The 24,800-nt window shown below is 28.1% G+C and overlaps 1 protein-coding gene across 1 annotated transcript; it reads left to right on the top strand.

Annotated features, from left to right (window-relative positions):
• The first annotated feature begins 19,381 nt into the window (after positions 1–19,381).
• Positions 19,382–21,608, top strand: LOC106758765 (probable glucuronoxylan glucuronosyltransferase IRX7). Its single transcript, XM_014641749.2, has 4 exons — positions 19,382–19,985; positions 20,070–20,431; positions 20,516–20,766; positions 20,894–21,608. Exons 1-4 carry the CDS (start codon positions 19,724–19,726, stop codon positions 21,372–21,374), a joined length of 1,356 nt encoding a protein of 451 aa, XP_014497235.1. The 5' UTR covers positions 19,382–19,723; the 3' UTR covers positions 21,375–21,608.
• Positions 21,609–24,800: the final 3,192 nt, after the last annotated feature.

Raw genomic sequence — 24,800 nt, 5'->3', positions numbered from 1 at the left:
CATCTCCAATTCATTACTCATCCTCTTCATATTTAATTATTTCCATTTTAAAACCTAATATATGAAATTTATCACATTAAATTTACTCCTACCAGTGGTCTACAGTTATATGAGATAACTTAAAATCATAATTTTAACACATTTGCTGATTTTGCATATATGTTTTGCTTGACTTTTTCAGCAGCTGTGTGAGGAATCATACTTTTTGCCAAAAATATTGACAAATTTTCATATATGTCCACAATATAGTAACAGGTTCCTGAACTGACTACTCACTGGAGCTAAATTGAAGTTTAATATATTAAGAATTTCAAAGTTAAATCGTATAATCACATTAAACAACAATATAAGTTTCCAATTAGGTAGGTTTCTTCTAACTTAAACTTGGAACTTCGAGAGAATTTTTGTTTGCTAGTTTAAATAAAATAATTCATTCTACGTTGATGAAAGGAAAAAAACCCACTACGTTGATTTTTCTATTCAATAAAGTTTTCTCTCTTCAACTAGATTAATCCCCACCTATATAAAAGAAAAAAAAAATTCATTATTTTATTAAAATTTCAACCCGCTGTTTAACGACGTACCTACCCTTAAAAAAATTGAATGAGAAAGATATTATCTTCCCTTTTTTCATTGTGAAAGCAAGAAAAAGAGTAAATTATCAATTTATGAATGCGATGATAAGGTTTTGTTTTTCATAATTAATGCATAAGAACTAGATACTCTTAGGAAATAACATACATTTCAAGTAATTATATTTACAACACTCAAAATATATGACCTCTGCTAATCCTGTGTCTAAATTAAAATTATAAAGCAGATGTTTTCAATTTACTATTTAAATAAATTAAAAAATGTTTTTCTTTCTTTTCTTCAGTCTTCATGTATTTATTTTCAGGATTTATTTAAGTCTATACAAATTTTATTTATTTTAATAATTATACTTATTTAAGTGAATTTCAATTAAGTTAATGGTTATTTATTTTTATTTAAGTTTTTCGTTTTGAAATTTATATATTTTAGTTACAGTTTATTAAATTAATAATAACCGTATTTATTTTAGTTAATGTAATTATTATATTGAAGTTAATTTGATATTAAACCAAATATTTATTTATTAAAAGAGTATAAATAATTTTATATTTTTAAACCTTTTTTTTAAATTAATTTTTTTTGTCGTGTTAGAATTGACTCATGTGGTGTCTAATATTAACTAAATTGATACTAATCCAATATTAACTCAAATATTTATTTATTAAAAAGATTAAAAATAATTTTATATATTTTAACTTTTTAAAAAAATATTTCTTTTGCGTTGTGTTATAGTAGGTTTAGCCAACTTCAATATAGTGTCATACTTTAACCAATATTAATATTTGAAAGTTAAATTTATATTTTCCTATACTTTACACTACCAACAGCAAAAATGTAAATAGTGATTTTTTTTTATTATTATCAACTTTACCTCCAAAATCTACACCTACATAACATTGCATTTTTAATTATCCTACGCTAAAGTATAAACACTTATTTAGTTGGTAGCTCAAATTTGATTTGACATAAATTCATTATCATTCTCATGTTTTGCATATTCTTTGTTATGATGAGTGACATCTACAACTTATGAGAATGAGACACTTTGATACAGTAACTAATACAAGTTTAAAAAAAAAAATCTTACGAAGATTTTTTATTAACAAGTTTGATCAAAATAAGATATTATATGTTGTCATTAAAATTATAAATAATGTAAAATGTCTTTATATATAAAAACTTGTTAAGATATCAAGTGTGAATCTAAGCTTTATATTAAATAAAAATAAGAAAAATTAAATAATATATAAGAATAAAAATTTATAAATATATTGTCTTAAGATTTTTGGTTAAAAATTGTGTTAACTTCTCATGTATATGGGTTAAACTCATGTCTTATTACTATTACTATTATGCCTTCCTATTGCATTATAAGTAGTATCAATATGTAAATTGAGTTCATATGTTATTAGAATTATCTTCTCTAAAGACTCATCAAAATTAAATTAATGAATTTTATCATAGTATCAACTCCACCACAATAAAATCATTCGTCATCACAATAAAATATTATTAACAAATATAATGTTATAGTAATAATTCAATTATTGGTGAATTGGAAGAAATATGAATTAGAATTAAAGTTTTCTCAAATTCACCGAAGTAACGGTATAACCTTTATTATGGCTTGCTTATTTTGATGTGTAAGATATATACCGAGTGGTCTTGTCATAAAATAACAAGTTTCTTTTGATGTCTTACGTTGGATTTGGTTATAGAAAAGCAAAGGAGAGAGAGGAAAAAGAAACAAGATTATTACTTGTTTCCTATATTAAATGTTACCCATGCATTAAATTTCTTGAATGGTAATCGTGTATAATTCAAATCGCTAAGCGTGCTTGTTTTCTTGACTTGCATTTCGGTGTGCATCAGGCGACTAGTTTATAATCAATCTTTACAAAAACAGAAAGCAACGTAAATTTTCAGCATGCCCTTTTTGACAAACCTAGTAGATATGAAAGAAAATATGTATTTATGAAACATCTCAATGCACAATCATGTTTGACTTGTTGAGTATCTACACGTGCTTAGCATACTATTACCTTTTTTTCTTTTAAGTAGTCATGTTTTATAAAAAAGACTAAAAACAGTTATTTACAAAACTGTCACCACGCAGTATTATGCTGTGGTTTCTGGTGAACTGTGATATGATGTGTGTTATATAATCCTTATTTTTTACTAGTGCAGTTGGTACAGGGATACCAGATATATACAAAATAACCCTAAGCAAGCTAACAGTTACATGCAAAAGCCTAATTAAGAGACATTACTCCCTTCCATCTTTGTCTGCTTGGTCAAGGAATATTATTATAGTTTGATATTGGTCAGAAAAAGGAGCTGGTAACCAAACTTTCCCACCAATATTTGTCCAAAGAAAGGTGATGGACCCTTTCAAACAACAAAGTCCTACCTTAAGGAAAGCAAGGGCTTCCATTTGACTTAATCAAGACCCTAACCCTGCAATTTGTAGGAACATAAGTAACATTTTTGTTCAAATTCGCAGGGTATCCTAAATCTTATTATAATGTAACACATCCTGTCTTGTACGTTTTCAACTCAGAAGACAACAAAGGTAGCTGTTAAACAAATGATGATGAGGGTAAAACTTAGTTAATTCGTTGATGAGTTATCATATTCTTCACCTACTAATTATATTTTTTTTCACTTTGAAGAAAGAGAAGAGGAAATCCAAAGGGAATAAAATGGGGCGCCGCATCTTTATGTCCCATCTTCGTTTTTGTTTATGCCTATGCTTGGTTTTACCTCTCAAAATTACCCATTTTGATTCTTGTGAGTTATCAGAACAAAAAAAAAAAAAGTCTAATCCACCCTAGCGATTTCTGTTGTCGTTGGACATATTGTTTTATCCGCTATCAGACCATCTATTAAAAAGTCTAATCTCACACTCAAAATGTATATACCTCGGCGTAAGGGGGGTGTGTTGGAAGTCCCACATCGACTAGAGATGAGACCATTTAAGTGTATATAAGTGGGTGCAAACCTCACCTTACAAGCTGATTTTGTGGGGTTGAATTAAGCTTAAACTCCACTTCTAACAATGTATATGCTCAAGTGTATGAATGAATGCCTGGGAAGCGGCACATTTAAGCATTGGTGCAAGGACGGCTTAATTGGTGAATAAGCTTGCTGGGTAGGGAAGATGCCAGACAGGAAGGACCTTGAAACCCTGCTTATGTTTTCAAGACTTTTCTTATGATATTCATTGCTCAACAGTGAGATGTATTTCTCCTCTTATATTTTTCTAATTCAATTATCTTCTATCTACTTCTTATACGTCAAACAAAAATTATAATTCATAACTTATGACACAACTATTATTATTATATATAATAATATGCTCTAACTACTAATTAGAATAAAATATAATTATTCAGTGTTCAGATATTTTAAATATAATGTGTATTATATATAATTAAATATTTTGTTTTCTTTATGGTTGATTTATTAGTATGTTTTGTTATTGTATATAGTTATAACTTTTTTTTAAACAATGTATTATGATTCGATGATTATTTTTCTTTTAATATTAATAAAGTGATTGGTTTTGTACTGAATGTTTACCAAAATCTCATCTAGAGTAATATAAAGAAAAATTATGTAGAAAAATACTATAAAAATGAAGAGTTATTTTTACAATTGTTACTACAATTTAATAGACTTTTTTGTGTGTGTATATAGGATTAGTTTTATATCATTAAAATGTTTACAGTTTCATCCGAAAAAAAATAGCGTTTTCAGTTTTGTTCACAAAAAAATTGAACAAAAAAGTTTCTTAACAAAAAATTGGATTAGCGGTTTTGTTAAAAAAATTGTATGAAAAGAAGTTTTCAATCAACAAAAATATATGAAGGTTTGTAAAAAAAACTACACATACATGTTAAGCAATAATAATTTTAGGTTTTGAGATGCCAAAATTTTTTATATGCTTTTATTTATATTTGTGCTTATTTGTGGGTGTATTTTTGCTTAAATAGATTTTTTTTATTGCGTGATTTAAAAAAATAAAAAACATTAAAAGTTTATTTTATTTAAGATTTATGTCACTCGTTTTCTTCTTAATTTTCATAATGTCCTCTATATTGTCTTAAAAATACTACATCAATTAAAAATAAAATTACACTTTATAGATAAGAATAAACATTACCTACATATGCAACAAATTATTAAACACAATCTTTAAAATAAGGTACAAAGAGATGTGTTTGATATGTTGTCTATTGATGGACATGAGTTTATATACATATATTGTCCGTTTTGAATCAAGTCTTCAGATATTTACTTTTGATATTACTCCAAAAGGTATTTTATCAATAAAAATATTTTATGTATATATAAATTCATATCCATCTCTCATTTTTTTTATGTGAAACTTTGTTTGTATCAAACACTTTGTGTTGTCCACTAGCTTTCAATAATTAATTTATGGCGTTAATGAATTAGGGTGTGTCATATGTTATGATATACAATTAGCAAGCGTGCAAAGAGACCAACGTTCTTACTTGTATTCAGTATGTCCACAATGTTTCTTGTCTCATAAAAAATGTTAGTTAGTAGTTAGCATAGAGTGACAGTTTTTGAGGATGTATAATTGTATTTGGTAGGCATGTTAATAATTTGTTATTCAGGCATGATACTAGTAATTATGGTTATTAATCAATCAAATAACGAAAAGGCATTCCATAATCCATACACCTTTAATTAATATGTGAATTATATTTTCATAGTATTATGGGTCCACATTATCGGTAAGCATATAGAAAGGGTATGATCTGGTTGGAGATTTGGAGTGCAGAAATGAATGAGTTGGAACCCTTTGCAAGCCTACAAAGTATTGTGATGTGTTATGAAATAAGCCAATTGAAGAGAAAAAATAGGAAAAAGTTTTTTTAACAACATTTTTTTGACAACTTTTTGATGATGTATACATGACAATTTGTGATTCGTTTGTTTTAAATATTTTTTTAAATATAAATTTAAATAGATCAATAAAATGATGACACATGTCCTATTATCAAAAAGTTGTTAAAAAATTTATCAAAATATCATAATTCGAAAAAATATGAATGAGAGTTTCCCCATTAAGGTTGCAATTTAAGGTAGTACTTTGCCGACCAAATATGGTAACGCCCATGTTGTTCAAGCATGGGTAAGAATTTCATTGCAAAGGCATAAACACAAACACGTGAGACTCAAGTGATTTATTATTTATTTCTTTTCACATCAATGTCATAGGAGTCACATTTACTCCACCTCCTTCTTACTTATTTTCCTTTTCACAACGACAAAAAGAAAAAAAAAAAAAAGCAACCTTAAAATGTATATAATGATGTTATTTTATTCGTTCAAATAAGTATAATTATTACACGAGTATATATTAAAAATATGAATTAATAAATATTAATAGAAACCAGTTCTTATATATTAAAAATGTTCGTTTAGTTTTAAAAAATATTTTTTAAAATGAGAGGATCTATCTCGTTGTAATAAATTTAATTATGATTGTTAGGCTTCCAACATCAAATTTGACTTTGGGAAAATATTAACTTAGTAGTTGATTTTATATCCTTAAATGGATTTAAGATACTCTCGAGAGTTCTTTTCTGGATTTATTACTGATTACTTATTATCATCCAAATTCTTCCACACTCCAAAGGGTCACTTGTATTTCTTTATATTAGAGTTTGGTGGAACTTTAAAATATTCAACTATACCTATCTTTAAATAAGGTTAATACTAATACTAAAAAACTTATTAATGAATTTAGGATATATAAAGTTAACTTGGCAAGTTTAGAGTGATTGTTTTTCTAACATTTGTCTTAGAAATTAATTAGGAATTTGAAATAGATGTTAGAAAATTTCATATGAAATAGAGATAAAACAGATATAATGTGATTATAAATTTCAAGCTCATTTTTTAGAATTAAATTAAATTTAAAATTTATTTGTTAACATAATATCAGAACATTTTAAAATTTATTCTAATAAGATTTATTATTTATTGAATATATTATTTTATTTGCTATCGAACTATTATCATATAATTAAGTTAATGTTTAGTTTTACACAAAAATATATATTTCTTAATATAAAAGAGATATATTAAAAATTTTATATCATCCATAAATAAGATTAATTTAATTAAAAGTAAAAAATGTTTATTAAAAAATCTTAAAATATTTGATCCATGTCTAGGTTAAGGATACAAGGGGAATCGCTTTAATAACCTGTGTTGATAACAAAAGAAAGAAAAAGACGATACTTAGCAAGGAATGTTTAGCCGTTGAAGAATAATTTGGCGCGCTACACATCAAAGTTATCCCAAAAGTTAATTGCAAGAAAAACTGTGACTGTAGAAAAGAATTAACGAATTTCTTTTGAGGCAGTTATTGTATAAAAAGTGTGGTTGGATAAAGCCACATTCTACACCTTTTGACTCCTCCACTTTTAACTCTCATACATACACCTAAATCATCACTTTAGATTTTTTTTTCTCTCTATTAGTTTTTCAAAACATACTGTTACTATATAATTAGACTTGATCGATTGGAAGCAGTGACGAAATAGAGGTAGAGGACTAAGCGAGAAACGTACCAAAAGTCTTAGGATCGATTCTTACCATTGTAAGGTACTCAGGATCATTCTGTTTCAACAATCATTAAAGCAGAGTTAAGACATAATCAATGTCATAACAATTATTGTTAAGCGATTAAAGTTTACATTAATAATCATTAAAAGATAAATTAATTGGTTAGATTATTATAAACTTTATATAAATAGAGTTAATGTCGAGATAAACTTACATTCGATTGATTATTGAATTAAAAAAACTTACAGAAAAAAATCTTGACTTAAGGTCAAAGTATCTTCTACAAATCACGAAACAATAAGAAAATTCGACAAAAACTGAAACTTTTTAGACGATTATCCTCGTTCCATTCTAACATGAACACGTACTGATGTTTAATATATTAAAAATAAATTAATTTAAAAAATCAATAAGAAAGTAATAATAACAGAAAAAATTCTTAAGCTATGGTTAATGAATTCATGAGTGGGGTCTTGACGGGTAACACATGTCGGGAAGAATCCAAGAGAATCATGGATGCCAACTTTGTTTAAACCGTGTGGGGTCCATTAACTCACATAATTTTTTTAAGCTGAAAAAAAGTAAAAAAAAATAAAAATAAATAAATAGAAAAATGGTCACTTAGAGAAAACCCTTTTTTATTAAAGTCTTTAGGTGGGTCGTCAATTCCATCTCCAATCATATCATGTTTTATAGATCTTTGGAATCCCAAGCGGTGGTTAGTTAACACGCACGTTGGTCACCCATTTAACTAAAGTTACTATTCATTCTTAATTTTAATTACACTTTAATAATCCACTTCCTCTCCTTTATCTATAGTCTTCATTCATATATTAACTCACCTCCTTCTTTATTTACAATTATTATTTAAATAAACAAAAATTTAATTTCTTTTTCTTTTGAAAAATGTCTCATTCTACTTATTATAGCTTTCTCTCCTTTTCTCCAAAAAGTCTTATTTATCTCTTCGTTTTTCCACTTCTAAACAATATTTCTTTTCCTTCTTTCTCTCTTTCATATTATGTACAGTTGTATTTTCGTTTTTCTCCTTTTCTATATGTTGGGTGTAAGTTTGCATCTTACTATTTGGGATTGAAAATATTAAACAAGATTAATTATAATAATTTCACGTCTTGAAAGCTTTGACAAATAAAATATAATGATTTATTATCGTCTGAGAAGAAAATATCTTAATTTTTTTTAGTGAATCACAAATATTAGATCGAACGTGTCAGCAGTATCTACATATACGAACTTATTAAATATAAACTTTTTTTTTTCTTTTAAGTTTGATAATTATGTTTAACTTATAAACTTTAACTTCACTGAGCAAACAAATTTAATAAGCTTAACTAATTACTAAATAATAATTTAACATAATTTTAACTCTGTAGATAACCTTTCTATGAAAGCATATTCTAATCATACAATGACTTATATAGATAGATTTTATTTTATTTTTTACATTGTGGCGATGACGTTTCTACTCAAAACATCATACAACTATTCATTCAAATCTCTCTTCACTGAACTATATTTAGTGGTTTAAATAGAATGGAATTAAGCAAAAAATTTTAATTGTTAAAAAAATGTCATGATATTTTTTATTGATTAAACGTCTGTTCGTAATTAATCAAGAATGAGAAATATCATTACTTATGAATGCAAAATTTTAAGTTGTTATAAAAAAAGTATAAATCACGTCAACTTATTCAATGATGTGTATATGTGTGAAGGTAAGAAAAATACAACTATTCGAGTAGCACATTATTAGGTTAAAAAATTTAAATTTCATTAAAAAATATATAAAATAAAAGATTAAATATATTTATAGTTTCTAAATTAATACAAAATTGAATTTTTTTTACTCTAAATTTTAATATATTTTAGTTTTCAAAATTAAAAAACAATGTATATAATACTCTTTATCTAATTTGTGTTAAATTTTATTAACATGTTAACCACGTTTTAAAATAATTTTGAATTGTTTACACATTTTTTACACCAAAATATATAAAAAATTTAAATAAAAATAATTTTTATTTTATATCGTATTAAAATTATATTTAATCCAAAGTAATATTGAATAATTTTAATTAAACTGCCAGAGTAGAATTAAAATTCCAAGTATGTAACTAGTTAAATTTTGTTAAAAAAGAAAAACAAAGTTACAGTTAAGCAGTCTTTTCAAACCTGAATATTATTGACTCTTTACGAAAATATATGAAGTCTTAAAAAATTAATGCAATTATAAATAATAAAAAAAAAAAATCCGTGGGAGGACGCGGTTTGGGGTGTGGAGGAGAAAAACGATGGCGCAATTGTCGTATTGTTGGTTCGGAATCCATGGCTCAGCATGGGAGGAATTTGACTGCTAGGTGGTGTGAGTATCAACTGCCACGTGTCCACATCTTATGGTTTTTAAAGTATCAACCAATAATAATTCCAAAATCTTAGATTTTAGTTATAATATTTGTTTTTTTAATGAGAAAAAAAAATGCAGGTGAAATCTGATTATGATCATAACGACAGGGGTTGAGGGGTAACGGAAAAATTAGAGTAATTAGAATTGACATCATTGTCTAAACGAAACCACCCAAAAGTTAAGGTTTTGGCACTGTCATTTGGAATCAAAATGGAATAAAGTACCTAAGATTAGGTCCCACATCTTTCTCTACAAGGCATCTTAGTCATCCCAACACACATAAATGGCCTTATGTTGCTCAATGAATTCTAATAAATATTTTTATTTATTTATAAAGTTTAAAAATTAAATTGTATCAAAATTTTGACAATAAGAAACTAAAATCATATTTAAAAAAAAAATAAAGAACTTTAATTAATTTATTTTTTCTGTTAAGACCAAAATTTGACGGGCTCAACTTGTAATATGTTGGGTCTTCAAAGTCCAGAGATAAAATGAAAGGCCCACATCGGTCCAATTGATTCGTACTGATACTAATTAATTTAACTAGTTTAGTAAATACAATTACATCGAAATCACTGATAAAATTTATTATAATAATTAGGAAAAATAAATGATAAAATTGTCAATTAACTGAGTTAATGTTATGAAAAATAGTGTTGAAAATATCACCTGGAATGTTATTTATTTAATAATTTATAGTGAATTGATTGAATTTGTGTGACCCATTTTTAATGAAAGAAGTCAATAGGTTCGTCTGTTTGACATGGAGAGAGAACTAACCTTTTGTCTTCAACCTTCTCTTTTCTTCCAATGTTTGTGAAAGCAGTAAAAGAATACGTACAATACGATAAAAAAACAAAATGTTAGAAATACAGTTAGAATGATGGTCCTACTCTTTACTTCTTATACACCTCATGCATTCTCTTCCGTTCATATTTCATATTCTATCATTAATATATTTCACTCTAAAAATATTATCGGAATGGAAATGGAATCGAATATTTAAGTTCTTCTTAGCTTAATACAAATGAGATATATTTTTTCATGTTTAATAGTTTCGTATCATTTATAAGTCAAAATATAAGACACTTTAAACACTTTATTCTCGTTTTTATCTTTTGATGTTTTTTTTTAAGTTTCTATTAGATTGGAACAAAGATAACTCATATTCAACTCTTATGTCTAGATGAATTTTTGTTTCTCTTCTCGATCTAGATGACTGATCGGTTTGGGAGATGATGTGCAGAAAATACTTCAATACTCAAGTTAGAACTTTTCTCTTCAGGTTTTTAAGTAATTCAATTATAGAAAAAGTGAGTTTACATCAATATTAAACCTCTAATTATTAATTTACCTCTTAATGATCATTAATATCATTCATTAGTAGTAATTACAGTATCAATTATACTTTAACTCTACGAAGCTCTTTTCTACATTCCAACCTTCAATCCACTCGACCTAATTCGCAGTCTTACTCAATCGGCTGACTCTCAATCCATAGGATAATGATATTTAGACAACATTTTTTTTACAACATTTGAACATTGATTACGTGTCAATCTGTGATTGGTCATAAACTACTCCATAATAGTGTTTATGATTATTATTATTGATTATGGAGTAATTTACGATCAATCACAGATTGACACATAATCAATGTTCAAATGTTGTCAAAAAAATGTTGTCTAAATATCATTATCCCAATCCATAATACCACATTTAAAGATAAAACTTATCTCTCCTGATTTTGTCATTTTTATTTGGATATATTTAGACAACATTTTTTTGACAACATTTGAACATTGATTACGTGTCAATCTGTGATTGGTCGTAAATTACTCCATAATAGTGTTTATGATTAATATTATTGATTATGGAGTAATTTACGACCAATCACAGATTGACACGTAATCAATGTTCAAATGTTGTCAAAAAAATGTTGTCTAAATATTATTGTCCTTTTTATTTCAACCAACTTGATAACTGAATTACTATTATAAAAAAGTATATTAAAAATATAGGCTTAATAGCTTCATTAGTCCTCATATTTGTGTGTAAATCTTAATTTGGTCCTCAAGTTTTGAACTGTCTCAATTAAGTCATAATNTTTGTAAAAATGCACACATTTTACCCTAACCGTTAAGTTGTCTCAAACGGCGTTAATTGATGCTGAGATGATTTTTTTATTTTAGGCTTAATCTCTCTTGGTCCTTATGTTTGTGTGAAAATCTCAGTCCGGTCCTCAAGTTTTGAATTGTCTCAATTAGGTCATAATTTTTGAACTATCGACAACGACGACATTTTTTAGTTTGAGAAGGAGAAAATGTGTGAGTTGGGGGGTTTGAGGGTTTGAGGATGGAGGAATGAGTGAAATGTGATCAGTGATTGGAAGGAAAAAGAAATACCATAGCCACATGGATTTAATGATTTTAAAACATAAAAAAAAATTACAACTCAATTCAAAGTTAACGCCGTCTCAATACACTTAACGGTTAGGGTAAAATGTTGTAAAATGTTTGCATTTCATAAGGACTTGAGGAAAAAGTGTGATAAGTGATTGGAAGGAAAAAGAAAGACCATAACCACGTGGATTTAATGATTTTAAAACATAAAAAAAAAATTACAGATCAATTCAAAGTTAATGTTGTCTCAATACACTTAATGGTTGGGGTAAAATGTTTGCTTTTCATAAGGACTTGAGGAAAAACTTGAGGACCGAACTGAGATTTTCACACAAACATAAGGACCAAGGGAGAAATTAAGCCTAAAATAAAAAATTCATCTCAACATCAATTAACGTCGTTTGAGACAACTTAACAGTTAGGATAAAATGTGTGCATTTTTACAAAAATTATGACCCAATTGAGATAGTTCAAAACTTGAAGACCAAAGTGAGATTGACATAGGACCAAGGTATTAAGCCAAAAATATATTACTTTCTTTAGAAGTTTTTTTTTTTTCTCTCTTTCATGTTTCTCATGTATTTATGATCCATCAAAATTATCATCGATTATATCTGTGGAATAGTCATAGGTCAAACAACATGTGATCTTGCTTCTTCCGACATCCCCAGCAACATGTCAACTTCTTAGATCGAGTTTGGTTTTTATCGAGTCCATTTTTCTCAGAAACTTGACTTTTATGTCTAAATGGTTCTTCTATGAATAGACAAGTTACATATTTAATGTAGAATCATTAATGTTTTCTCACCCAATTTTATTATTTTTTAAACATAACTGATTCAAAATGATATTATATTTAAATTACCTTTATTTAACTCTAAACTGCAATTCATGTGTATAAAAAAGAAACTCTCGATAGGTTTACAGATTTTCTTTTAATATTAAAATTATTTTCGATCTAAAGTTAAACCAAACATTCAGCTACTTTTCATTTAATCCTCTCCTTGATTTAGATAGTTGTAAATTAATTACATATTAAAATATATTTTCCGTAGGCAAGTGTCAGTCAACATAATTATAAATTTTTTATTGAGATAAAGAAATTACACTCTATTATAATTTGTTAATAGCATTTTATTTATTTAACTTAAATAAAATATACATGACTATTATTTTATTGCTGTATAATTAAAATATTTAATGAATTATCAGAACCTCAAATCGGAAAAGCTTTCCAATAACATAAAAAATAAATTTAAACACTAAAAATGAAAATGGAAATATATTATAATAAAAATAAAGGTATTTGATACTTTAAAGCAATGAAAATATTGTAATAAAGTCATACAAATTGCTTAATTACGTTAATAAATCTTTAAATATTCTTTAAGTCATTAGAATTTTTGTTATGAATAGTTTACAAGTAGCCCTGGGGGCACTAATGCCAGCTTTAATATTAAGTTCTTCTCTTGCGATGAATTCGGAATTTTAAGAAAAAGATTAATGATAAAAAAATCTTCAATAACTTTTTAATGTAGTTTTGAAAAAAAAAAAAAAAAACTTTGAGGATGCATTAATAACTATTATTTTACTAATAAAAGAGCGTGCTTGAATATTTTATTTTTTTTCAACGGGCTTTTACTTTGGGCCTTTGTCTCTAACTATATAAGAGTGTTGCTTCTTCACCTCCATAAAAAATCTAGGGGAAAATGTTTTCCTAATAAGAAGGGATGTCTGCCGTCCGGAAAAAAATTTCGAAAACTGTTTTTATATTCTGGAAAATAAATTCCATAAACGTTAGGATGTATAAAGAAAAATGATGGGGTGCAGGAAGTATTTCCCATTGTATAATGGTGTTGAGTCCTCCAGTTGAGCTGACTTTAAGTCAAAGGCCCAATATACAAGTGCCTGGTCTTTCTTCGCAGCTTCTATTTTTCAATTTTCTGTACATTTCAAAAGATTCCTTTTACCACCCACTTTCTATAAGATTTACTCTGTGTTTTGTATTTTTTTAGTTGAATTCATTATATTTGAAGAAATGAAAGGTGAAAATTAATTTTTTTGGATTAAGAAAAAAATAAGTAGATTTGAAAAGAAATGAGATAAAAGATTATCAACATTAGTAAATAATACGATAGATTAAAAAATGATTTATTGATAAAAATAAATAAGATTAACATGTTACTTTTACATATAAAAGTAATGTAATTTAAATTGTAAATAATGTAAATTATATCATAATGAATTGAAAAAAATTAATATTAATAAAAATATATTAAAAATTAAAATATAATTTTTAGAAATAAGATGAAATAATATTTTAGAGATTAATTTAAATAAAATTAAGTAATAATTTGAGATCATAAAATCATTTTAATTTGAGATGTGGTTATTTAAAATTAATATAAATTAAATAGGAGTAATTTGAGTATGTCTAATTTTCCTACGTATTTTAAACTTAAGCTTGTATAATGTTCAAAATTGAATTTAAGGTTATAAATAAAACTGGCTTTAAGCTTAAACTATTTAAACAACTAGATATGGAAGTTTTGTTTTTTCAAAGAGAGAAGCCAATTGATATTATTTAATATTTTACTATTACATATATGACAAAAAAGAAATTGGTAGCGGATGATATATGTGATAAAACCCAGAATAAACATTTAATGAAGGTTAGCTGCTAATGGATAGAGTGTTTTAATTGTTCATGTTTATTGTGGGAGGATATGAATGTTATAGTAGATGTTACATGTTAATAATTCTTATTTTTATTTGGATACCCTTACAAAATATTAAGTGATGTTATTAATAAAAAAATTATAAAAATATTTGAATTTAATTATATGTACATTATGTGAATTTATAAAATTTAATTTTTTTTAAATTTTTTTTTTAAATTTATACTTTATGGCGCAATCTATTTAATTTTTTTAGCAAAATTAAACTTATTTGTACTGAGATTTTATTATACAAAAATTGTACTGAAATAAAATAAAGTTATAAATATATTTTCATATTATATTTTTGTGAGAATTTAGAATGGTATAAGTAGTCTTTTTAAGAAATGTGACTAGAATATTTTAATAATAAATGTAAGGAAAACTAATTTTAATCTTGGTTTATGTGGTATTAATGGATTATTTGCTACTCTATTAATTCTATGTTGAATTGGTGCATTACAATTTGTTGAATTGTGGAAAAATTATTGAGTGACTAAACTTGTGTTCGAATTGTTAGTGTGATATATGTACTATAGAATGGTGATTAAATACTTAATTTCTAATGAGTCATTTTGATCAAGTAGTACTCATTATGACTTATTTGGAAGAGGAAAACTCACACTAGAGTTAAAGGAACCATATGATATGCGGATTGTTGCGTTTGAGTTATGCAGACATTTTAATTATTATTTTTATTATATCATTCAAATTAATTATAAAATGTGCGTTTATTTCTATTTAATTATCCTGAGTTTAAATAGTAATAATTTGTACTTGTTTCCTTTTGTTTTCTGAACTTCTTCCCATATCTAAAAAAATTGTTATCGAGGTGCTTTACACCCTTTCTAATTTCTTTCCAATCTTTGTTTTGCCTCTGTTTGTGCTCACACATCACAAACAAAAGTTGCAACTTTATTCAGCTCAAACTCCTCTTTCAACGCTCATCATCTACTTTATCATTTGGTTGGTTAGGTGTATTTTTTTAATAATAAATCATTATACATCGAACATTTTTATCAATACTTAAATAAATATACTCTAAGTGTGAAACATTTTATATGAATCAACTTTTAGGTAAAACCTAAATATTAAACCAACAAATTTTAAAGTTTATATGAAAATTGAGTTATTTTTAGACTATGTTTACTTGAGAGTAATTTATTGTGCACGATGAAATATGAAGACGGATTTGGATTTTGGTTATGTTGAAACATTTTATGAGAGAAAGTTATTTAGTAACCATATTTCTCTATCTCTAAGTCAGGTTAATTAAATAGACAATTTGAAAAGAAAAACAATGAATTTGTTTTCTTTTTCAAAAAGAAAAAAAAATTATCTAACATGTTTTAAAAATGGATTAGCTTCAAAGATTTTAAGTAATAAGTAATAGAATATATATATATATATATATATATATATATATATATATATATATATATATATATATATATATATATATATATATATNTATATATATATATATATATATATATATATATATATATATATATATATATATATATATATATATATATATATATATATATATATATATATGAATATGAGCCCATAAAATTTGTAAACACAATACATCTTGAAAAGAATCACTTTAAAAGTTTTTTACCATTTACTATATCATATACAAATATTCCTTAAATTTATATTAAACATAAAATTCGTTATATTATTTTTAAAAGTGAATATTTCTTTTATTTTCTATCAAAACTCAAAATTCTCTTACTGGAAAGCAATGATTCACGTTGTAGAGTCACCCACTCTATCTTAAAAGACTGTTCAACTAAATTGTGTAAGAACGTATTTTATTAAATTTTGGTCAAGATTTTGTCTCTCAAAAAGGAAATCTTAATTATATATAGGTTTAATTAATGGTGAGGTTTATATTTGGGATGAAAATCTCAAATTGGTTTTTTCCTTTTTTTTATATCTCAATTGGGATTTTATTGTGTGAAAATTGTAATAATTACACTCTTATCGTTAAATTGGACTATTATTTTTTAGTTCTGTAAATAATTTTGATTTTAGTCCGTAAAGTATATTTTAATCCTATTTTTTAAAAATTTTTGATTTTAATTTTTTAAAACTAACTCGTTAAAAATATCTGACGTGGCTAACGGAGATCTAATAACATTTAACAACATTTTTTTTCTCACCTTTTATCCTTTCTCTCTCCTTCTTCTTTCCTGGTACTGGGTACCTCCTTTTGAGCCATGTTATTCACCTTCCCACCAAACCTTCCCGACGAACACTGTTCTTTTACCTCGACCACGACCAGCAGATGACAGGCATCCACCTTTTTTTTCTTTTACCTCTTTTTAACTCTCTTTCATCCCTTTGAATGTAAATTTTCTACCCATTTTCAGGACCACTACAAAAATATCCTTTGAGGTTGTGACCCCCCCGGTGGGCTTCGAGGATCAACACAATGCCTACAATGTTCTTGAAAAGGACAGCCATGGAACCCGTGGTAGCACTTACAGCGCCGTCACCAAGCAGCTTGATGTCGAGGAGCTTGAAATGCTTTTGGAGGCTTACTTTGTGCAGATCGATGGCACCTTGAACAAGCTCTCAACGGTATGTACGCCCGTTCATCTTAAATTCCTTCCACTATCACCCCTGTTTTATTACTTTTCCTTCCCCTCTAAGTGCCTGCAAATGCCAACGAGTTCCACCACAAATGCACCAGTTACTGTTTCAAAAAAAGAAAACAGTGTTTGTCGGAGGGTGTGGTGGGAAGGTGGGTAACCTGGGTGAAAAGGAGGTCGTGGACGATGCAGGGAATATGAAGAAATGCTGAGAGAAAAAATATCCACTACCAGGAAAGAAGAAAGGGAGAAAAGGTGAGAAAAAAAAAGAAGTTGTGAGTTCTCCGTGAGTCACGTAAGATATTTTTAAGTGCGTTATGGGTTAAAATCAAAGTTTTTTTTAAGATGAAGATTAAAATGTATTTTATTTTTTAAAAAAATAATTAAAATTAAAATCGTTGGATAGTAGAATAATTAAAAATATATTTAACCTTTTTAAATAATGTGAAATTTTTTATATTTGATGTAAATAATTTTAACATGTCTTTTCATTTTCTTTTAAATAAAAGAAATTAAGAATTGAACATTAAACTGAACCACGTCACCACTTTTAACACGTCATCATCTTCTACCTCTTCCACCTCGAGAAATCCTAGCCTTTCCTCTATCATCCATTGGTCGGACCACCAATCGCAAAGTTGTCGCAAATTGCCATGGGATCCTTCATTAACTCCATCACATATCAACCTGGCCAGACTGCAACACTCATCTTCTCCGCCGTCAATAACTAAAATTGTGCCGCTGTCATTCGTTCATCTCCTTTGACGAATCACAACAAAGCCTTCTTCTCCAACGTGTCACTGCCATCAACAACTCAAACTTGCACATAGATTTCAAGTCAAAACCCAAATCGTGATGCTCGTCCATCACCGTATCCAATAGTTGCGAATCCTTAATCGTAGAAAGACATTCCCTGAATTGTGCAAGCTTTCTTCGTCTAGCACCAAATCCAAAGCCCTAATTGGAGGGAACATCGGATCACCGCGAGATAGCCATGAATTGCACCACCGCAATGCCAACCCCAATCACAAACCGTGAGCACCTCGCCTCCATCAATGCATAACCCTAATCGCCAAATTGCTTCGTCTTCGCCTAAGCGCACCTTCAACCTTCTCTGTGTCCACCTGCATTAAAAACTAACCGAAACTACAATACACCAGAAACCAGTAACGCAAAGCCGAATCGCGAAGTCTCCTCCATTCATTCCTTCGCACAAAATCCATGGAAGCCACTATTTCTTCCTCTTCGAAATAAGCCATTACTCTCCAAAAAATAAAAAAAGAACCAGAGACCATTTAAGAAAATCAGGAAACAGGGACCCATCTTGCGTGTAAATACAATTCCACGTGAGACTTACCTACAAGTAAATTACATGAGTCACATCATTTAAAACGTCATCATTAGCATACAATGTGAATGAATATTAGCCCAAATAGTAAAGATCTTGTTGCAATTTTTACAAAATAAAAACACAATTAAAACGTAAAAAAATAAAAAACTAAATTGAAATTCTCATCCTAAATAAAAACCTCACCAAATGATTAAATATATATATATATATAGTTGAGTTCTCACGAACTTTATTTTACACTTCTACATTGTAATATATTCCATCCCTTTTGAATTGTGATCCCTTTTCGAACTTTTGAATAGTTAGTTTAAGCACAATGACAAGGTTCATGCCATTAATGGTTTCTAAACTTAGATGTAATGGGATCTACTCACATATTTAAGACACTTTACGGACTTTTATTCATTCATCAGCTATAAAAAGAACTTTCTGTCTGTTTTTTTTCTCTGTCCTGCATTATTGCATTATCTGCAAGCAGCGTGGTCTACGGTTTCCAACCATTTCAGTCGACCACGTTAGCTGTGCTAGCATCCCGTGAGAGCTTGATATCATGTTATGCTTATTAAAACCACTACGCAATTCTTATCATATTGTTATATAATAATAATAAAAACGGAGAATACGATGAATAAAATATGAATTGTTAAGATGGCAACAAAGGAAAAATCAAAAGCAGATTGGACCAATCATTTAAGACGACAAATACTGAGAGGACCAAAAGCAGCACAGTAACCTATGCTTCCGCCGAGCTACAAGCTCATCCATCATCCCCATGTGACTTCTGGATCAAACACAAACAACTCTGGTTTCCATGTTTGTTAAATGCACCTTCAGTAATTAGGGAAGAAGAATTGGATTTCGGATTAAGATAAATTAATATATCCCCACTTGTTCATCTTCTGGTGCAAAAACGACATGTTAATAAACCTCTACCTTTCTTCATTTCTTTGGAAAGCCCTCTCTCTCACCATCTTCTTCAAACCTAGGTTGCTATCAATTTTTTAATTTTAGAAGAAATGTCAGAGCAAAAGAAACCCCCCAAAAGCAGGGTTTTCTTTGTTGGGATGAAGCTTCTGCATAAACCAGGAAACAAGCCTCCACAAGATAAAAACACTTTCTTTCATACATATTACAAATGGGTTCTTTGGCTTTCTCTTTCCTTCTATTTCTTCACTTCCTATCTCATCACCACCAACCCCAACACCACACCAACCTCTCCAGATACATCGTCCCACGCTGTCCCCCGTGCCCTTATCGACTCCACAACCAACTCTCTAGGTGGCGTAACATAACACACTGGTCAGCATTTTCAGCTCAGTAATTCTTTAGTTCTGAAATTTATTTCTACTCATTTCATTGTAGGGATGTTGAAGAATCTGAAGATGTTCGTGTACGAGCTTCCTCCGAAGTACAACACCCATTGGCTCGCAAACAAGAGGTGTGGCAACCATTTATTCGCGTCGGAAGTGGCCATCCACAGGGCACTGTTAACGAGCGAGGTTCGCACGTTTGATCCTTATGAAGCTGACTTTTTCTTCGTACCCGTTTACGTTTCTTGCAACTTCAGCGCCGTGAACGGCTTCCCCGCGATTGGGCACGCGCGCTCTCTTATTTCCTCCGCCGTCAACTTCGTGTCCACGGAATACCCTTTCTGGAACCGCAGCAAGGGACGTGACCATGTCTTCGTCGCTTCCCACGACTTCGGTGCGTGTTTCCACAGCCTGGTAAAATGTCAATGTCCTACACCGATTGAATATAATGTCTGATAAAGTTAGTCGTTTTTCTGATTGACTTTTCTGCTTTTCAAGGAGGATGCGGCCATGGCTGATGGAATACCCCAAATTTTGAGGAATTCCATTGTGTTGCAGACATTCGGCGTTGTTCACAGGCATCCGTGTCAAGACGTGGAGAACGTCGTGATACCACCTTACGTTTCGCCGGAAAGTGTACGGAGCACGCTGGAGAATTTTCCGGTTAACGGTCCGCGAGAAATTTGGGCGTTTTTCCGTGGGAAAATGGAATTGCATCCTAAAAATATCAGTGGACGGTTTTACAGCAAGTAATTACCGGTGGTCCCACTAATCATTAATTAAACAAATATATATTTAGTCAAATGATTAAGTAATGAAGCGTTTTGTTTGACAAGAATTGACCGTTTTCTTCTCCAATTTCTTTTTTCTGTGAAGGCGAGTAAGGACGGAGATTTGGCGGAAGTTCAACGGTGACCGGAGGTTTTACCTGCAAAGGCACAGGTTTAGCGGTTACCAGTTGGAAATTGCTCGATCGGTGTTCTGTTTGTGCCCGTTAGGGTGGGCTCCGTGGAGTCCGAGGTTAGTTGAATCCGTTGCATTGGGCTGTGTGCCGGTTATTATTGCGGATGGGATTCAGTTACCGTTTTCCTCGACCGTGCGTTGGTCGGAGATATCGCTGACGGTGGCGGAGAGGAACGTGGGGAAGTTAGGAAAGATTCTTGAGCACGTGGCAGCGACAAACCTGAGTGTCATTCAGAGGAATTTGTGGAACCCGCGAACGAGGCGGGCCCTACTTTTCAACAAGAAGATGGAGTACGGCGACGCCACGTGGCAAGTTCTGGTGAGTTTGAGTGAGAAGCTCCATAGGTCTTACCGAAGGTCTTCGGGTAGTGACGAATTAGAGAGTGACACGTGATACTGTATTTCCGACGTGGATGTTGTATTGCATTTTTTGTGTATATAGATTATAGATATTGATAGAAGTAGATTGAATAAAGTATTGGTATTGTTTGCTCTTGTGAGTTTTTGGACATGGTTGAGTGGTGTGTGTCAGAACTTTTTACTGTTCTTAATGAAAGATTTGGGAAGTAGTGAAGGTGTTGAAGAAGAGAGAATCCAATAATACAGCAGAGCTTCAATTATTTATCGACTTTCAATTATCTCGGTTTCCTGAATTGCTTTAATTAACCCATTAAACCACTCATAAAAGATTGTAAGCAAATTCTGACACTTCAATTTTTTTAATTTTTTATATAATGTTTGTTCATATGCTTCCTATCTTTTCATGGCATTGATGTATAGACGCTTTTGGATGCCATAAACCATAGTATTAATTTCACTAAAAAAATTGTATTGTCAATTTTTTTTTGTATTTACTTTTATTAATTAAGAAATTTGGTTTTAATTTTAAATTAAAATAAAAATTTAAACAGTAGTTTATTATGTTTAAATGTAATATTATACGTTTAAAACTCATTAGCAACTAACATTAAAAAAAAAATATCACGATGTACTGTGTTTACACCTATAGGTCATGGTCCTAGTCCATGTGGGTTGGAGTCAAAAAAGTCCACACAACCAAAAAAATCTTATATTAAAAAAGTCTCTAGGATTAAAAAGTTCCAAAACCATGTGAGTCAAAACCAGTCCATGGGTTTGTTTTTATAATAAAAAACTAAATATCCAACAATAAATTACATTTTTACATAAAAAAAACACTTGAAGTTTCAGTCCTATAATAGTCTGTGACCTTTAAAAACTCGTATAAAATTCTATAACGTTTTCTTAATTAACATTTAAAAGTATATTAAATAGAATTATTTTATATTCTCAACTCAATTTATAAAGTATTCAGTTAGAAACATATTTAATATCCATTATTAAAATTAATGGTAAGGGTTATAAAGAATATTGTCATATTCACTATTTTTGAATTGTTTTTCTTTCTATAAGAGTAAAATTTAGAGTTATTGTCATACTCGTTCCTTACCATTTATTATTCACCTGTAAGATAAGAGTGGTAGAGTTCATGTGTGAAAAAAAAAAAAGCTCGATGTATTAACTAATAGATAATAGTCTTATAGATTTACAGAGAGATTATAAATGAATATTATAACTTTCAAAATTATTAATCAAAATGATCGCCGGATAAAATACTAGTTATTATAAAATAAACAGATTATGTCACAACTTTTACCTAGATTGAAAGAAAAAATAACATAAAAAGTATGTGGTGCAAAGTAATTACCAAAACACTTTTATAAAAAAAAGAATAAAAAGAAGAGCATAGAAATAAAAGTAGAAATGAAAGTAATTTCACATTTTATTATATTAAGAATGGACTTATATTTAAAGTATTATTTTTTATATTACTTTTTTATTTTTAATTTTAATTTTTTATTTTGATTATAATTTAAAATAATCCTTTTATTTAAATTTATCCTTTAAAAAAATATTTTTCGTAAAATACAATTGACAAAATCTTAAATTCCGTTGATAAAATCTGATAATAAATTTTATTTTATGACAAATTTTTTTCTAGTTAATAAATATTATTTTGTTGATAGACCTTTTGTTTTTTATCGGTAACATTTCGGTCCATCATATAATATATTTTTTGAAGTTTTATAAAATGTGGATACAACATATTTGTTGAAAGGTTAATTTCTTGGCATAGTTAAATGCAGTGGTAGTAAAATTTCCTTTTACAGCAACTTATCACATTGTGATCAATTCGGACATTGAAGAAGATCATGCTTCTTCTGATAAGTATAATCTTGAATCAAGCCATTGTTCACAACATTCAACTTATAATTGTTTTAGAGAGAGATTAAAATTACAAAAAATATATAAATTATATTATTTCTAAAATTTAATTTGAAGTTGTGGAGTGGGACTAAAATTTAATTAAAGTTTTGGGATGAGACTAAACTTACTTTAACCCTGACCCTAACCTATTTGAGAAGGAGTTTTGAAAGTTGGGGTTTTTTTTCTGACGTCCTACTTGAAGGACTTATTAAAATAGGACTTTTTCAATAGTAGGTTAAGACTGACCTTAGGATCATGGATTAAATTGACACCTCTAGTTATCCTTATAACTTTTAAAACATGTTAACAAAATTGTATTATATTTTTCATTACAAGATTATTCAAATTGTTCCATTATTTTTATTTGTTTCAGTTAGGTATTTACTTTTTAAAATGTCATACAATTTGTTTTCCTTTATATATATATATATATATATATATATATATATATATATATATATATATATATATATAAACTAACAACAGTTAAATATGTATCAATTTATTTACTATTTTATTTATTTTACTTTTTATAAAAAAAAATTATTACATGTCTCAGTTAATGTTATGTTAAAAGTCTCACATCAACTAAAAACAAAACCTGTATATAAGTGAGTGTAAACCTCAATTTACAAGTTAATTTTGTAGGATTGAGTTAAGTTTAAAAATTCTATCACTTAACAATAATAATGTCATGTATTATTATTACATTAAATATCTTAATCTTAATTTTATTATTGAATTTGTTATTTGACTGGAGTCATTTTTTATAAATTAAGCATTCCATCTATTTTTATATTGAGGTTAAATTTAATTTTCATATAAATGTTACATCAATATTTTTATTAAATATTTTTAACAAAAAGTTAGATTTGTTTAAATTTATAATTTAAATTATTTTAAAATTTAAAATTTAATTTTTTTAACATAAATTTAGTATAATATAAATGCTAATTATAATTTTTATCATTTGTGTATCATAGTTCTATAACATAAATTCTACATTCAAATGATATAATACATTTATATTCACACACAACACACTTCTAAAACTCAAAGACAATTGTTTTAGACTTGAATTCAGATTTATGTATTGAGGAAGATTCTATAAACATTATACTTGTTATGTAATCATAAAATGAAATGTAAATTGATTTTGATTTATTTGGTCTCAATCTTTTATAAAATGTTGAATTTACTTATAATTTGGCTAAAAAATGATTTTCGATTCTAAATCCCACTATAACAATTCCTTTGAAATATACTCTTTCACACTTCATCTTCTATATAAGTTTAGTAAGATTATGATAACTTGACAATGATGATTCTTGATCAATGTATAACAATATATTAACTAACATTACACTTCTTCCTTAAAAAGCATAAACTTCATAAAACACATTCACATAACTAAACAAATTATTTTATCTCGTCCATTTACTTTCATTCTTTAAAAACCATCACACTTTCATAACATAATTACTTAAAAAATCTTATTCACCATGGAAACTATAATTCAAATATAATAAAATTA

The sequence above is a fragment of the Vigna radiata genome, chromosome 4 (genome assembly GCF_000741045.1).
Source record: "Vigna radiata var. radiata cultivar VC1973A chromosome 4, Vradiata_ver6, whole genome shotgun sequence".
NCBI classification, from domain to species: domain Eukaryota; kingdom Viridiplantae; phylum Streptophyta; class Magnoliopsida; order Fabales; family Fabaceae; genus Vigna; species Vigna radiata.
Note: the sequence above shows the minus strand (reverse complement) of the source record. Positions and strands in the feature narration are given on the sequence as shown.

Bases quoted from the DNA above. Each gene is read 5' to 3' on its own strand.
- LOC106758765 (XM_014641749.2), top strand. From the start codon at position 19,724: ATGTCAGAGCAAAAGAAACCCCCCAAAAGCAGGGTTTTCTTTGTTGGG. The intron at 19,986-20,069 runs GTGGCGTAACAT...ATTTCATTGTAG, and splicing joins CTCCACAACCAACTCTCTAG to GGATGTTGAAGAATCTGAAG. The intron at 20,767-20,893 runs GTAATTACCGGT...TTTTCTGTGAAG, and splicing joins AGTGGACGGTTTTACAGCAA to GCGAGTAAGGACGGAGATTT.